We start from the raw sequence: 17,464 nt of genomic DNA on the forward strand, positions 1-17,464 counted from the left end.
GGCCCCAGTTCACCTCCCAGGTCTGGAGACATTTCTGCGCTGCCCTGGGGGCTAAAGTGGCGCTGACCTCGGGCCACCACCCCCAGTCCAACGGCCAGGTCAAGCGCCTCAACCAGGAACTAGAGTCAGCTCTGCAATGTGTTGCCTCAGCAAATCCCACAAAATGGAGCACCCACCTGTCTCAACGGTAACCAGTCGCACTACTTTTGAGATCTCTTTGGGATACCAACCTCCACTTTTTCCTTCGGAAGAGGCTGACATTGCTGTTCCATCAGTCCGACATCATGTCAGCAAATGCTGGCGGATTTGGGAATCCACCGTCAGGGCGCTTCACCGCACCGCACCTCAGAACAAGCGTTATGCGGACAGACGACGCACTCCTGCCCCGTAGTACCACCCCGCTCAGAAGGTCCAGCTCGCTGCACGAGACATTCCGCTGAAATTCCTGTCCAGGAAACTGTCTCCCAGGTACATTGGTCTGTATGTCATCGACTCCCTTGTTGGACCCACCTCTGTTCACTTACTTTTACCTTCCAGTGTCCGCATACACCCTGTGACAGTTGAAGCCTGTCCAGACCAGCTCGTTCAAACCACCTCAAGTGTCACTTGAGGTGGTTTGACTTTCTGATCAGGATGTTTTCTGGAGGCATTCCGCACAAGTCCCACTTGGAATAGGCCATAGGGCAGGACCTCTTGGAAAGACCTACATATCCTTTCTGGCCTGGGGACATCTTGGGATCCTCCACAATGAGCTGGAGAGAAGGATATGAGACCATTTACCCCTTGAACCCTGATCCCAGATAGGTAAAAGACAATGGATGGATGGATGGATGAAGTGGCAGTCGGTATGAATTCAAGGTAAATTGACCCAGCCAGAGCCGTTACATCATCCTGAAAACACACAGATTAGTGTGTTGGGAGGGGCATACTTTAGAAAAACTTTGTAAATTGTTCAGTTTTGTTGTGTAAATATATACTTAATTACTCAATTCTGGTTTTAATACCTTGAACAATACTGAAAAGAACACAACTGTGGCGGGAACCTTTGACTTGTATAAAACAGGAAGGATTCTTTTATTTTTGAAACTGTCTCTTAATGTTTAGCCTGATGTTTAGCTTTGCTCTAAAGCGTTTCAGTATAAATTCAACAACTGTGATACAGAGTTTTATGGTTATTTTCCAACCTAAACAGAGAATTCATGATCTGAGGCTGCCTTTGCCCTCCCTCCCTTCCTCCCTCCGTCCCAGCCTTAGGCAGCCTCTCCCTCACAGGCCACAAGTGTTTGATTCGCTGCTTGGCCCTGCATGTTAATGAGCAGAGGCAGCGTGGAGCTTTTTAAAGACGGGCTCAGCCCTCCAGACGGAGTGACAGGAGAGTTGGAGACGCATCCAAGCTTGCAGGACACACAGACGGAGTTCAAAGCGACTCCAAACAGGCGGAAAACCTTTCCTCGGAGTCCCCGTTCAGTTGTGCGGTTCGTCAGCCACTCCAAGTGGACTTCATCAACACCCACTAATACCTTTCTCAGTGCGTGTTGTATCCTGAAGACCGATAAGAGGTCCAGTTTTTGGAACTTTTAAAAAAACATCTGTTGTAAGTCATGCATCGGTGCAAAGTTGCACTACTCCTGTTAGTGGTCATCCTACACTTCCTGAGTGCGGAAGGTAACCTTTGTTGTTTTATTTCTGTGATGAATTTATTGAAATTGTCTGCTTGGCGCTGGAACTGTGGTGATGTAACTGTCTTCTGCTGTTTAGTTTTTCTTCCTGATAGGAAATCTAGAGGAACGAAATGCAAAACCCAAGTCTGATTAAATCGTTGAAGTTGACCTCAGAATTCATTACATCGGAGGCAGAGCAGGAAACAAATGCATCAAAAGTATCTAAATGTTTTTATGAAACACATTTTTGCTCAACAGAGTTTTTAAAATTTATTTATTTGCCTTTGATTGGTTTCATGGGCTCTAACTGGCATCTTTCAGTGGCTTGAAAAGTAAAGCAAACAAGGCTTTTTTTCAGAGCGATGTAAACATCCATTTGTGCCTGTTTGTCTGTGGGAGCTGCTTCTCTCCAGTCAATATTAACTTTTGTGTGTTTGCTGGCATTTATTGTCCTGTGTGAGTGTGCTCAGCGCTGGCTGCAGTGAGAGCTTTCTGACAGATTTAGTGGCCCAGAGGTCAGCGCTGATAGCAGCTGATGGATGAAGGGAAACCTTGGACTATCTGGGTCATCCCAGATATACAGCAAAACCAATTTTCTCTGCTTCTTTATTCGCCAGCACCAGAGTGGTGACCGGACAGCTGGAGCTGGGTGTAAAGTTGAATGTGTAGTTACTCAAGAAATGTGTCAATAAGTAGCAGTGGGTTATCTGTGCATGCAGCGCGTCTTTGAAACAAAATGTTTTATAGAAAAAGATGCTACATGTTTAGGAGATAGGAAGTTATATGAATGCAACAAAGTCTGCTTAGCTTTCCAGAGTTGAAATCAACCCTCACAGACGATATTTATTCAAACTAAAGGAACATTTCAATGCGTTGCCAGATGTAACAATAAGAACTGAAGCCATAAGAGTGTAACACAAAGATTAACGTGGAACTGGCTGATCTCAGATCTCCAAGCATTAACTTTACAGTCAGTTCAACATCTCTCTGTGTTACAAGGTTATTACAGCGCTACTTTCAAAGAGGTGAACAGAACTCCTGCTAACATGTGTTGTACATTTCTCAACAGCCTATAAGTGCAGGTGCACCAGAAAAGGACCAAAGATCAGATATAAGGATGTGCAGAAGCTGGAGATCAAACCCAAACATCCCTTCTGCCAAGAGAAGATGATATTGTGAGTTATTCACACAACTATTGTCACTCTGAGGGAGTTTTTGCTTTTTCTCTTTTTGTTTTCCAGGTTTCTTACAGTGATTCCCCTCCCTATCTTCTTATCATCTACGACTTTTGTCTATAACTTCTCATTTCTGCTTGTTTTGTGTAAGAGTAAATATAAGTTACACCTTCAGCAGCTGATCAACAAATGTATGCTTCAGGCAACTACAATTTAGATTACAGAAAATAAATCTGTTGGTTTCATAGGAATTATTAAAGTATTGTTTATTGATATGTCATTATCATCTTTATTAATCATGAAGATGACATTAAAAGCAAGAAATATGTTTAAAATAACAATAAAAATAAAAAAAGACATGTTAAAGTTTGAATACAATAAATAAGAAAGATATTATGAAATGAGCCGATAAAGTTAAGCTGCCGTTTGTTTTAACTCCTGATTTAAAGGAGCCAACAGTTTCTGCATACCTCAGGCACCATACCTGGTGAAAATGAATGAACCACGCCCACTTCCAGTGGGTGGGGCTTTATCAGACACAAATGTCACCAGGAGGATGAAGGCACAGATCTCCAGATCTTTCCAGAATAGTAATTCAACATAACTTAACTAATTGATCTAATTCAGCTACTAAAATGAGGGATTACAAAACCAACTAAACAGTGTTTGGACACTTGACATAAAAAAGCAGATTGCTGCTCTGTTTGCCAGATCGTGGAGTCCCCCTCTCTCTGAGGTCTTATCTTGAATTCCTGACTGTGTATTTGATCTGTCCACCCACTGCCTCCCTGCTATCTGACCCTCCACCCATGAAATCACAGCTGAAGCAAACAGGCAGTTATTATATTCAACTTGAGCCAAGGTGGAATGCAGCCTGAACCTTCCTGATGATGACAGTCTCCCATTCTGCACATTACACAGAAACCAGCAGCACAAATACACACAAACTTACATACATTCACTGGTTTGCTATAGCGGGCTGTCTATTTCTGTAAGTTGAAATGATGGAAAAGTATCACAAGTTGAAAATGTGACATTGGATCCGTGTGTGAAGGCACAGCACATGGGATTGTTATGTCAGCCTCCAGGGAGTCAGTGGTTCCTGTTTAAGTCATAAACTCTGCTGCCACCTGCTGCCAAATTACAGTCACATCTAAACAAACGCTCGGTAACAGCAGGGAGCAGCTTGTCTGGGTTCAACATGCGTGAAACATCTACCCAGCAGGAGCTCCTGCAGAAAGCTTTGTAAGAAACTGCCATATTGTGGCCACTGCAAATCTTGGTGTAGCATAAAAAACCAAAAAGCTTGAGAAGACTTTGGGGCTTTTATTAAAAATGTTACTGCAGCAGAGGCTTGGAACTGAGTTCTGATTTAGGAAAGATTCGATCCTCTTCAGAGTTATTAAGATTCTGCAAGTCCATGTTTCAAGTCGCAACAGTTGGAGGGAAAATTATTGGCAGCACCGGTGAAGACGTGCACAAAACCTGAAAATTAAACTTAGTCAGTTGGGAAAATTCCTTATTAGGAAATAATTATTTTAAAATAAAGTCATATTGGCATGGTTATTAACACCCCAGCTGTCAAGACTTTGAGCCGCTGCCTTCTGGACAACAGGACAGCACTTAGTGTCCTATGACTTTTACCAAGTTTGGAGTAAACAGAGAAAGAGGGATCTTAGCTCAATCTCTCCTGATGGTCCAGATTGCCGGTACCTCTCTGATCTCCTCTTCAGCTGAGCTCACAAGTTTTATCTACAGGCTTTAAGTCTGAAGACTGAGTTGATTATAGAAGAAAGTTAATTTTGTGTCTGCTGAACCAGTTCTGTACTGATGTTGGCCGTATGTATCCTACAGAAGAGACCTAAAGACAACTCATTTTCCATTTTCAAATGTTCAAACCTCCCTGTGTTTCAAATAGTTTATGATGCTGTTCACTGTGTCAAGGTGCCCAGGGACATTGGGTGAGAAATAGGCCCACAGCATTATAGATCCTCTACTGTACTTCACAGTGGGCATGAGGTGCTTTTCCATAACTTCATCATTAGTTTCACTGCAGGCCCACCTGGAGAGTTTGTTGCTGAAAATCTCAACCTGAGTCTGATCTGAACAAAGTTCACCGGTCCAGTTAAGGTCCCAGTATAGTTTATATTTGTGATGGTAGGACAAGAAAGGCTTTTCCTGACATGACGACAGCAGTTACTATAGAGAGTATGTAAGATACTACTCTTTGCTGCAGGTTTCTAACAGCGAGCTTCGGAGATGTCCATAACTATCTCCCTCACTGTGTGCAGTGGAAACATAAAGAAATGGTGAATGGACTGAACTTATATAGCGCTTTTCCAGTCCTACAGACCGCTCAAAGCGCTTTACACTAGAGCCACATTCACCCAATCGCACTCTCACACATTCATACACCAATACACAGATCGGTAGGCAACTTGAGGTTAAGTGCCTTGCCTAGGGGCACATCGACATATGGCAGGAGGAAACTGGAATCAAACCCACAACCTTCTGATTGCAAGACGACTACTGTTCCTACTGAGCCACAGTCGCCTCTATGGCCCTCGGTGTCACGTCATATGAATACCCATAGTAACAGGATTTGGCAGATTACTAATTAAAGGTTCCCAGAAACTGGTCAATTTAAAAAGGTAAAGAATAAAATAAAATATGCTTCAGTTATGTTTGTTTTAAATGGATTGTTTAGGGTACAAACAACTTTCCCTCAGCGGACTATTTTTACCCATGGAATAAATAGAATCCAATTCTATTCTAGCGTTTACTCAATCGCTCTCACACAATCATACACTGATGCTCAGATTGGCAACTTGGGGTCAAGTGCCATGCCCAGGGGAGGAAGCTGAAATCAAACCCACAACTTTGGAAATGAAAAAAGGCCAATCTTGACCCAGGCTTTTTACATATTTTTACCAGTTATTTTGTATCTGTAAACAGAACACTAAAACTCAACTGATTCCACGTGTTAAAACAGGCTTTTCTGGCCTCTGCAAAATTTAGTGTCCATGATTTTAAAATACTTTAACTAAAGTTTTAACCTCAGAATGTGATTCTGGTATCAGTTGAGAGTAGGGTCGGAAACACAAAGAAACAAAGAACTGAAAAGAAAGCATAATAATATAAATGAACATCCACCAACCCATCTATTGCTATGTCACCATGCAGTGTTGGTGGGGGGCTGTGCTAATCTCCAGCGGTCTTTAGGTGGGAGGCGGGTTAAACCCTGGACAGATCGCCAGTCCATCAGAGGACAACACAGAGACACACAGGAAAAAACAACCCTGCACACCTACTCATAGCTAAGGGCAATTTAGAGAGACCAATTAACATAAAAGTCATGTTTTCAGAGTCTGGGAGAAAGCAGGAGTACCTGGAGAGACAACCCATGCATATAAATAAACAAATGAATGAATGATAAATCTAAAATTAACTAATAATAATGCTAAAGTATTTTGGTGAGAAATTATTACCTAATAATGGCAAAAAGCAAAAAAAAAAAGGGTTTCTCAACAATGTCACAGGAGGATAAAACTCCTAAAAACTAAAAGCTACATGACTTCTCTAGAAAGTGGTAATCAGTGTGGAGCTGAAGTGATCTTTCTAAATATATAGTCACACATAAAGTAAAAAATCAAGTGTGATTACATTGAAAGTACCACACAGCTCCAAGGATTATTAGTGTGTGTGTGTGTGTGTGTGTTCTTGTACTTGTTGCTGAGTGAGAACCATTTTTTGTATTTTTATCGCAAAGTGAGGACATTTTGACAAAGTGAGGACATTTTTCTGGTCCTCACTTTTTCAAATTCCGTTCTTGGGACAGAGGTTAGGTTTAGGACTAGGGTATAAATTGAGTTATTGTTAGGGTTAGGGTTAGGTATTAACTGGTTAGGATTAGGCACTAAAAATCAAGGAAAATGAATGGAAGTAACCGAAAAGTCCTCATAAAGATAGTAAAACACGGATGTGTATGTGTGTGTGTGTGTGTGTGTGTGTTACCTGCCAGGCAGTCATCATTCAGGGCTCCTCTATTAGCATGAGATGGGGCCACCAGCCGTGAGAGCCCAGTGAGAAATGAGCCTCAGCAGGCTCCGGAAAGCCATGGAAAGAATGAAAGCGGGGGAGAAATGAGTATGAGAGTCCCCTCTCTGGATGCTTGGCTCACGGCTCTCAGTTTGGCATGCTGAGCGGCAACTCCAAAGCACAAACAAACACAGCTCCAAATGTCCCTGTTCCTCCTTAATTCCTCTTGTTTTCTCCATTTACTCATTTTCTATACATCTCCTCCCTATAAATCTTTTACATTTTATCTTCTTTCTCCAGTTTTATTTCAATCCTCCCTCCTTTTCTTATCACTCGGGGTTTCTGTGGCCAGTGTGCTCAGCCTCCCAGGTGAATGATAATGAGCAGGAACCAAAGCTCAAATTAACGCAGTAATGAGGTTAAATGTTTCCCCTGTCGAGCAGCTTCGCAGATTTGGGTGTGCTGGCATGTATGCATACACAAGCTGGCATGTGTATGAATGTTCATCCCCACATATTTAAAGAGGCAACGACAAAGCACTCACAGCTATGCTGCTGAAGCCTTAATAGCCAAACAAAGTGACAACTGAATGAGCAGGAAAATAGATGCAGCCCTCCTTAATCGGATTCTTATGGCGACTGACTTTAAGAGTCAGGTCCTTTATCCTGCAGTCATTTAGCATTCATGGTCTGCTGAGGCTCACCGTCAGTAGATGGAGAGGCCCTGCATTCTGTTTTCACCACATTCAGTTGGACTCAATATGCCACATGCAGGCAGACTGTCTCTGTCATTACCTCGAGTAGAAGCTTACAGACACAACATTTCATTCACTGGGCTTAGATGTCACATTTTTAAGTGGCAGCTCTATAATATTGCCTTCTTGCAAAGAAAACGACCAAGTTGTACAGGCAGATCTTTTGAAACCGAGAAGGCATTTAACTGTGGGAATGTTATCTGTGGCACCAAAGAATGGTGTCTAAAATCTGGGGCCATAACATGTCAAGTGTGCTACAGCAGGACCAGTCTCCATTCACAGGGCTTCAATGGCTTTCATGTGGTTTCAAATAGTTTTTTCCACTCCACAGAACTATCTGCTCTTGCGTGTGATCTCGGTCTTCTCTTGGTCAAACCAATACAACTGTTCCATTGCTGCATGACTCCCACAGTGCTGCCTCCATAGTTTTCTCACTGGCTGCTTTGTGATCTAGCAGCTTTCAGGGACTTTAGCTCATTTTCATTAAACATTTGGGAAATTTGGGAGCATGCACACACAGATCTTCAACTTTCATTAAAAAAACACAGAGATACATGCTTACTCTGGCTTTGCATTTTGATTAATGAAAAACCAGAGCAAAGAAACAACCCCCATTCTGAGTACCATGTTTTTCCTCGTTAACATGCAGATTTATTCTTTCTGTATCTCCCTCTAGTGTAACGATGGAGAACGTGTCTCGGTTCAAGGGCCAGGAATACTGTCTTCATCCCAAACTTCAGAGCACCAAAAATCTGGTTAAATGGTTCCGCATCTGGAAGGACAAGCACAGGTAGAAACCCAGTAGCTTACAGCAGGAGGGAATGTAGTACCTTTGCAGTAAAATTGCATTTAAAGTATTCATTTGTAATTTTGCAAACATCCAAGCAATGGTTGCTTTTCATTGGACATAATTGTTTCAGAGATATACAAATAAAATCAATATTTATTATTAAAGTTAATAGAAAAACAATTCATATTTTTCAAACATGTATTTGTATTCAGCCTCCTTAATTATGATACCCCTAAATAAAATCTAGTTCAACAACTTGCCTTCAGAAGTCACCTCCCTTATAATCAGAGTGCAGCTGTGTGTGATTTAATCTGACTAACTTCAGCTGTTCTGGTTCTGGCCTCAGAGGTTTTTTTTTAGAGAACATCAGAGAGCAACAAACATCATGGAGACCAAGGAACACAATCAGGGAGGACATTGTGGAGACGTTTATAGCAGGTTAGGTTCTACAACAATACCCTGAGCTTTGAACATCTCACTGAGCTCTGTTCAATCCATCATCTGAACCTGGAGAGAGGATGGACCACCTGCAGACCTACCAAGACATGGACGTCCACCTAAACTGACAGGCTGGCAAGGAGAGCCCCTTGTAACTCTAGAACAGCTGCGGAGATCCACAGTGTAGGTGAAGAATCTCCACAAATCACACTTTTATAGAAAGCTGCAAGAAGAAAGCCATAAGAAGTCCTGAAACTGATCAGAGTGGATGGGGAGATGAAAGGAGGTAAATCCAGGACAATCCTGGAAGAAAACCTGTTTAAGGCTACAGAATACAGGAGACTGGGGTGGAGGTTACCTTCCAGCAGGACAACCACCCTGAAAAACATCTAGAAGGCCTAATCAAAGTAAATCCAACTGAGAATCTGAGGAAAGACTTTAAAACTGATCTTTACAGATGCTGTCCATCTCTTCTAGAGCCACTTTATAAAAAAAATATTTTGTAAATCTTCAAAGCTGAGACAAACCCCAGAAGACCTCCAGCTGGAACTGCAGCACTTGGTCCTACAAAGTACTGACTCGGGGGGCTGAATACAAATCCATTTTCAGAATCAGCTTTATTTGCCAAGTTTGTGTTCACAAACAAGAAATTTGACTTTGTTTTCATGCGCCCCCATAGCATTCAGACATAAAGTATAAATATATAATCTCTGGAGGAAATGTAATAAAAGATAAAACAGCAGCAAACTACAGTACAGACAGAAAAACACACAAAGTCACAGCAAGCACAATACCGAGGCGGCCATCTGCCGTGCCATCTTGAAACAACCATTTAGTTTTTCAACTTGATATTATGCTAATGCATCAAAGATGGATTTATTTGAATGTTTTTTCAACATCATATTAAGGCGTGTAAATAACTGTAGAAGGTGCTGAATGAGAAGCAAGATAGAACGTTTAACCTAAACTGCTATTTTAGCTGAACCTTGAAATTATTATTATTAAAGGTTGGGATTTTCTCATTGGTTTCTGTTTGAGATTATGCTCATGCAATCAAGGATAGGTTTATTTTACACATCTTTAACAAAGGTGTCAATAATTGTACAGGTTGTTATATATGATATCATAAAAATGAGGGGAAAGATAGAATATGTGAATGTTTAACCCCCCAAAATGCAGTTTTTATATGTTTAGGTGAATTTGAATCTTATTTTGAACCAAACCTTTTCTTTTCCCCTGGTCTTGTTAATCTTTTTGTGCCAAATATATATTCTTTCTCCCTCTCTTCCTATGTGTAGAAGCACTCTTCTAGGATGTTATCTTGTATTCTCTCTATCCTTCCTTCTCTCCTTTATTCTTACCTCCTTCTCTCCCTTTTTCCTCTTTGCCCAACCTCTGTCTTCTTTCTTTCCCTTTCGTTTCTGTCTCTGTGTGTGCATTACATTTGAAATAATCCCAAAGCAGTTTCCAATAAAGTTTTTTATATACCAAGCAGAGTATTATAGAGAAAGCTGTAATGCTCTGCTTGTAAAAGTAAATCTATTGGGCTTCTTCTTGGCACTCATACAACAATCCTGAATGCTGCTCTGCCAGACAGGACATGTTCAAAACAAAATCTCTTCAAAACGAGACTGAAAGGAAGCCCCAAGCAGAACAAACAGAAGTCAAAGTTAAACTGTTTGGAGTCAGAGGGATTAACTGTCTTTGCTTTTCTGTGCAGGGTTTATGAAGCCTAACCTTGGTTTCCAGAACACACGGACCAAGTGAGACAAAACCAGACGAGGACATCACCAGAACTGTCCCATTAAGAAATGACCTGCAGTGAAGCTATTCTTCTTCTTCCTCAGACTTGTTGAGAACATTAAAATGTATCTGTAGTCTGTATTTATCCTGATGGGTTTGTTTTAGTCTCCCATCGATCTAGTTACATTACTCACGTTTCCAGCCTCCTCAGCAGCATGAATCAGGTGTTATTTAAGGGAACGTCTCAGATACTTTACCTCTTAGGATTCTACCAACGTAAGACTGTCGGAGATTCTGATGAAACATGCACACCTTCATGTGGAAACACAGAACTGTACATGTAGAGGGATGAGGTATATGTCCAGACTCTCAACATGTAGGATCTCTGTGAAATGTTGGAGTTGAAACATAGTAATAGAACAAATTCAATAATACTGTTTTTGTAGAAGGGAGTACTGACATTTGATACTGACATTGTGGCGGTGTGTGTGTGTGTGTGTGTGTGTGTGCGTGTGTGTTTGTGTTCATGTTAGATCTGTGTGCAACAAGCATGAGGGTCCAGCAACTTGTTTGTATAATATTCTCTGATTTAATCTGCAGGTCATAAATAGATTCAGCTCAAGATAAATAATATTAGTGCCATGCTACATACACAGGTGTGTGTGTGAGTTAATGCAAAATATTGATTCTAAAGTGTATAAAGAAAGTGACCACATTTGCTAAATACTTCTGTTTGGTCAAGAGCTGTAATGATGTGTTATTTCATACAAAACTGTTTTTATAACTATTAGGTAAGAGCATCCATAGGTCCTTCAGTTATGTTGGTTTTGTTATTTTAACAACAGATAGAACTTCAGGTTCAGTCTTCACCCTGGTAACAAGGTGATGACCCTGTTATTAGTCTGTTATATCATTTGAGGAGGTAAAATAAATATGTAAATGTTTAAAGTGTCTAAGATCTAAAATGAAATGTAAACCTGAGTTTGGGATCATTTTATGGGTTCATAGATGCTGTATGAAGGGCAACATGTCAACATTTTACAGTGACTGTGATAATGGGGCAACAGTGTGGTTCTTTAAAAGTGAAGCTCAGCAGCACAAATCAGGTTTCACCAACAAACACGATACCTGTTTTATGCTTTGTTTAGTTTTTTATTAAATCTTAGCTGTTGGTTAACAAGACAGAGTACAGGTTTTGCTTTTTTGATTCATAGCCACTGCCCTTATGCAAAACAACATAAACAAGACACATATTTGTGTAATTAGTCTGGTTCAGTATGGTTTCATATATATAACCCCAAGATGTTTTCTTGCCATTAAAGAGATTTCACATACAAACACACATATATATATATATATATATATGTGTGTGTGTCTATATATTAACTAGAAAGCATGCAGTAGCCATCAGTGCTATATATATACTGTATATAACGTGACGGTAATCGGTATTTTACAGGTGTGTCGAGATTGGCCAAATAATACAGCTTTAATAATACAACAACAGTAAAGTGTGTTAGCAGTTCATTGCGGGTCATATCCATGGCTGACTGAAAATTAAATGAAACTAGAACTAGAACTGGAGTTTGAGTGAGAAATGAGAGGATGTCAAGAGTTTGGCATGATTCAGTGCTATTCTCGAGTTATTCCACCAGGTGGCGCACTATGACAAAGGACATTTTGCTTATCATTAAATATCCATTTAAAGTTTACACACCAATGGAAAAACACGGTATACGAAGTCTCTGTGTATGTATAGACCCCAAACATTTATAGAAAATAAAGATAAATTTAAACAACCATAATAATACATTTATTATGACATGCCTTACATTACTGTGGATGAATATGGCACCAATCCTATGGCGCTTCTGGTGAGTAACTGTCACTATCGTAATATTAATTATTCATTGTCTCAGTGTCTCCATGGCAACTGGGCAAACTCTATCTGCTAACGAGGACAGTAAGATGGAGATGAAAAACTGCACTGTTAAGCATTTTATGTCTCAGGAATATTAATGTGCCAACAAGCGGAAAAAGATGACGGCTAAAGGAATAAAGATAAGTGTATAAAATGACAGAATAAGGTACATTCTGGCTGTGCATATTTTTTATTTTTGTAGGTAAAATCTAGGCACAGCAAAAAAGCTCATGTAACATGACAAATTGTGTTATTAACCTTATTTTATGTATTCCAATGCATTAAATATTAAAATGAATACAGTACATGTTTATGGTATGCACTGAAGGCCTGCATTTCATTTAGAAAACATGTATTTACAGTATTAATGGGATTTTGCAGTTTACATTTTGACTTAAAAGAATAGGAAACATGAGGGCTGCATTCCACCTGTTCATCCAAGCATGAAATGCAGCTCTTGTTAACAAGTCATCTTTCTCAGCTTTTCAGTTAAACTTTCTGCCCTGTAGAAGGTCTATTAAGCCACTTTTACATTACTCTCTTCTCAGAATGTCTCCCCCGTTCTCCCTCAGCTTGAACATCCTGGTCACCACTCATCTATGTCAGATCTAGGCATGAAGAGCAGTGAAAGTCCATCCAATATATTATCAGCAATTTGAACGTTTGGTACCTAAATATTATTGCATGACAAATATTGCATCCGATCTGTTCTTTACATTTGCATTAATGTATGCATTAATATTGCAATAATTATAGGGATTTATTTTCTAGCTTTGTAAAAGGGGCTACATGTCCCCAACAATATATTTGTGGATTATGACAGAAATTACATCAGTAAAATATTATGAAAACAAAATTTGGGGGAAATCATATTGCAACAGCTTTAAAATTGAGAATATAAATAAATGTAGAAACAGTTATAGGAAGTAGAATTTAAGAACACACTGGTTCATTCTTCATTTCTAATTATTTTTAACTAAAATTTGAATAAAGAAATTCAAGCAGGAATATATTTATATTTGGCCTGATTAGTTTCAGACTTGAGGCTCTTCTTGGAGGTTCTGGTCAACAGGGCTGGACCAAGGTTTTTGAGGCCCTTGGGAGCCCACTTCCAGCTAAGCCTGTTACATTTATAAAGTCTGCTGAGGAGGAGCAAACTTTATTGTGAAGAAATAATATTTGAAATATGACTGATGGTCTTTCTTAGTATTTAAGTAAGGTTTATCTTTATAACACTTTTCACAAGTTAAAAACTGCAAAGTGCTAACTACTATTACAATACATGAACATTTAACTATTTTTTCAATCTAAGGCATTCAATAACTAAAGAAATCTCTTCATAAATCAATATTGTTCTATGTGTGCACCTGTTTTTTAAGACACAGTCAAAAATGATAATGCAACTTGGAGCCCCTAGGGCAGCAGCATAACTTAAGCAGTGTCAAATTTAGTGGAACTAAATTTAATTTGTGCACCAATGAGACGCTGCTAACCAATTTTATGGTGGCTATTTTATAATTAACCCAAAAAAACTGTTGTATTTTATTCTATTCTGTCGCTACATGCATGCTCAGTATGAGGGATTGCTGCAAAGTCAACACCAGTGACTGTCCACTGTCTCTACATGCTCATCCAGGAGGAGTGAATGCTGCAAGTCACTGACTGGATGCAATCTGCTGGGTTTCCTTAGATAGAAAAACTTTTTAACCAATTTGAATAAATAATTGAATATGACTGCACTGTTCAATGGTTAGGATTAATTGGAATGTATGAATCTGATTTGAAATCTGTAGGATTTGATTAAATTGACTTTGTAAAGTGCCTTGAGAAGACTTGTTATGAATTGGTGCAATATAAATGAACTAAATTACATTATTCTATTCTATCTTTTTCTATTTGATTGGTGTGAGGTATGGGGTAACATAACTGTCAAAAAGACGTATGAGTAGGTGTCTAAATGTGTAAATGTCAGTAAATAAATTTAAGATTTGTATTTGTGCCTTGCTGTCAACTTATACATGCATGTGATATCAGATGTTTCATCTGTGAGAATACAAGTTTAGAAGATAAGAATACAAGTTACAAAGTTTCAATTTTGCAACAATACAGGTACAAATCATAAATTTAAAAGTACAAAAGTACAACAGGAATAATAATAAGTTCAACCGAGTTCTGAAGAATCTTTACAGCACAGCCTTCCTGGACTTTCACCTACTCCTAGAACCAGGTTTGGGAGACGGGTTGTGAAACCAGATAGACTGAATTTGTAGCTGAAGGAAATAAAATAATGGGTGTAAATAGTATGCTAAAAGGTTAAGAATGAGTAAATAAGGATTTCTATTTATATGTTTTTTCTATAGGTAGAAGCAGACCTTCTGGCTATAGAGGCACAATACTCCTCTAAGGTCTGTTGAATCAAAGGTAGTCCACCCATTGATTCCAGAGAGGGGAGATGTGGTGTTAATGTTATGCATGGTTCAAACCTCAAATGGCCACCTGTGATGACATCATAAGGAAGTGTTAGGCTCCGGAGGCAGGTGACGCTGATTGTATGATGAAGCCCATGCTGGAAGTTTGGAGATCCTGAATAAACCAATATCGATGATACAGTTTGACTCAGCGCAGTCTTTCTAAAAATACGACGCGAACCTAACTCCCCAAATGAAGCTGTTACACTCCAAACCAGTTGGTGGCGGTAAAACACTTGAACGTTGTTCGCCAACCCGTTAAACAAGAAGAAGAAGAAGCGGGTCTTAATAAATAAACCTGTTCTTGTGGGTTTTACTTTGTTTATTCCTCTCATGACGGACATTATGTGCTGTAAATTTGCTTTGGATAAAGAGCAAATATCTCCAAATTCACAAAGATAGTTGTGTATGATGTGAGGAATGGACGACCCAAAACATACGTTGATCGGTTAATCCGTGTCCCATAGGGTAATAAAACATTACACGGTGTGAGTGTCAGGCTGAAATAATGTTTTGTTGTTGGAAACATGTTCTAATACGTCACAGGGACAGTATGTTTGATAGACGAATATGTAAAGTACTTCAATAATACATCTGCTAGAGCTGATTATTTTTTAGAAAAACAGACATTTCTACTCAGAAATTAGCTCAAATAAATATCTTTCATTAATCGAGTAATGTGTTATATTTTACATTAGAACGCGATCTACCAGAATAAAAAGCCAACATTCATTTTTCAGGAAGCCTAATTTTTCCTGCTCAACAGAGTGAGAATCCATGCTTTTCTATCAGTGGTAAAAGATTCTACTTAAACCCGATGTGTTGGAAAACAGTGTTTCAAGTGAACATGACACACGTTGGAAAATACTTTGATTCTCCAAGCGATAGAAAAAAAAACACGCAAACTGTGTAAAAAACAAGAAAAAAAAAAGACAGATCTAGACAGCGTAGAGCTCTTCGCAGGGGAACAGCACAAGATCCGCCTTCTCTTCTTCTACGTGTTTAACGGGGGTTAGCTAAAAAGTTTCAGGTGCATTACCGCCACCAACTGGTAAGGAGTGTAACAGCTTCATCTGGGGTTTTAGATTCGTACTTGTATGGGGTAAGAACGCTGTCAAAAACAATGTGTATATAAAGACGAAATGTGTGCATATCAGTCAATAGTTGTGCAGAAGTAAAATCCAAAAAAGGTATTATATATTTTCTCTATAAGAATACAAAATAAAATGTTACAGCTTCAAGAAATTACAAAGACAAAGTTCAAGTTTATAGTTGTGGTTTATTCTTTATGAATACAATATGCTATAACAGCTTGTGAATACGATTTCTTTTCTATGGAAATACGAATTTACATCAGCGACTTGGTGTCACGTGATCTGAGGCTGGTTAGTGGAGCGCAGTCAGTCGATTCGCGTTGCGCATGCGCTGTCACACTCCTCACCGCATGTAAACGTAGTGCGGGATTGGCTGACGGAAAGCGATAATAAAGCCCGCATCTGAGCGGACTTCGCCGAAGTATATTACCCACAATTTACTGCTGCAGGTGACGTTCTGAGCAAAAACCAATCATAACCGTCAACGTAACCAGCCATCAAATCAGAATAATAAGAACTGCGTAAACTTTAGACAGCAAGCCGACAAATATATTTTTTCACTTTTTTTCCAGGCTCAACATTGTAAGAAACCAGTGGGTTCAGAGTGAGTCTGGGCAGTCAGTAGATCATAATACTGAAGTTACCTCCGTCGCTTCCTGCACTTTCTTCTCCTCAAAACAATTGCTTTAAAATAGTTTAAAATAGTTTTTTTTAGCAGCAAGACTGTGAAAACAGCGCTGGTTCCCGCCCTTTTTGATGTTGCAGTTACGTTGCAAAGGTGCAAGTTGATGACGTAACCTCTACTGTCCCAATTCTCCAATTCTGCAGCTTGTAACCTGCGCACTTCAACCCTTACATGCACTTGTACAAAGTACATACTTCATAGAGGTGCGTAGGGTGTAGTGTGGGAATTGGGACAGGGCCTCCCTCAAATGCGGCCGATGTGTCCTTATTTTGCCCGATTTGAAAGATGCGTTGTGAGTATCCTTCTCGGCCCATCATTTCCCATCATTCATTGCGGGTCGAAGCGGATTGGTCAAGCAGGGGAAGCCATGGCGGACCATAGCAACAAAAGCTGTGAGCAAATTGTGGAAAATGACACTTTCTGTGACACAAATTAACTTCTACAATGTTTTTAGTGCGGGAATATAACTATGTAGACGTGAAATATCTGCTTGATTTATCTAGACATCGCTTCATTTCAAATGTGCTCCGACGTGTTCGGAGTTTTCCGTTCCCGGCGTAGTAACCGGCTCGCCTCGCCAGCCCTACCGGCGGTGAGGTGAGCTAGACCCGGTAGAGATCTGACCGGACTATCGGCACTAAGCTCCCGCTGGCAGTCATCACAATGAACGTTTAACACAAGTGATTTCTAACAGTTT

General features: G+C 39.8%; 1 protein-coding gene across 1 annotated transcript; it reads left to right on the top strand.

Annotated features, from left to right (window-relative positions):
• Positions 1-1,352: 1,352 nt before the first annotated feature.
• cxcl14 (chemokine (C-X-C motif) ligand 14) lies at positions 1,353-11,781 on the top strand. Its single transcript, XM_047354108.1, has 4 exons — positions 1,353-1,665; positions 2,731-2,836; positions 8,305-8,418; positions 10,577-11,781. Exons 1-4 carry the CDS (start codon positions 1,602-1,604, stop codon positions 10,590-10,592), a joined length of 300 nt encoding a protein of 99 aa, XP_047210064.1. The 5' UTR covers positions 1,353-1,601; the 3' UTR covers positions 10,593-11,781.
• Positions 11,782-17,464: the final 5,683 nt, after the last annotated feature.

The sequence above is a fragment of the Girardinichthys multiradiatus genome, chromosome 23 (genome assembly GCF_021462225.1).
Source record: "Girardinichthys multiradiatus isolate DD_20200921_A chromosome 23, DD_fGirMul_XY1, whole genome shotgun sequence".
Classification (NCBI taxonomy): Eukaryota; Metazoa; Chordata; class Actinopteri; order Cyprinodontiformes; family Goodeidae; genus Girardinichthys; species Girardinichthys multiradiatus.

Bases quoted from the DNA above. Each gene is read 5' to 3' on its own strand.
- cxcl14 (XM_047354108.1), top strand. From the start codon at position 1,602: ATGCATCGGTGCAAAGTTGCACTACTCCTGTTAGTGGTCATCCTACAC. The intron at 1,666-2,730 runs GTAACCTTTGTT...ATTTCTCAACAG, and splicing joins ACACTTCCTGAGTGCGGAAG to CCTATAAGTGCAGGTGCACC. The intron at 2,837-8,304 runs GTGAGTTATTCA...ATCTCCCTCTAG, and splicing joins TGCCAAGAGAAGATGATATT to TGTAACGATGGAGAACGTGT.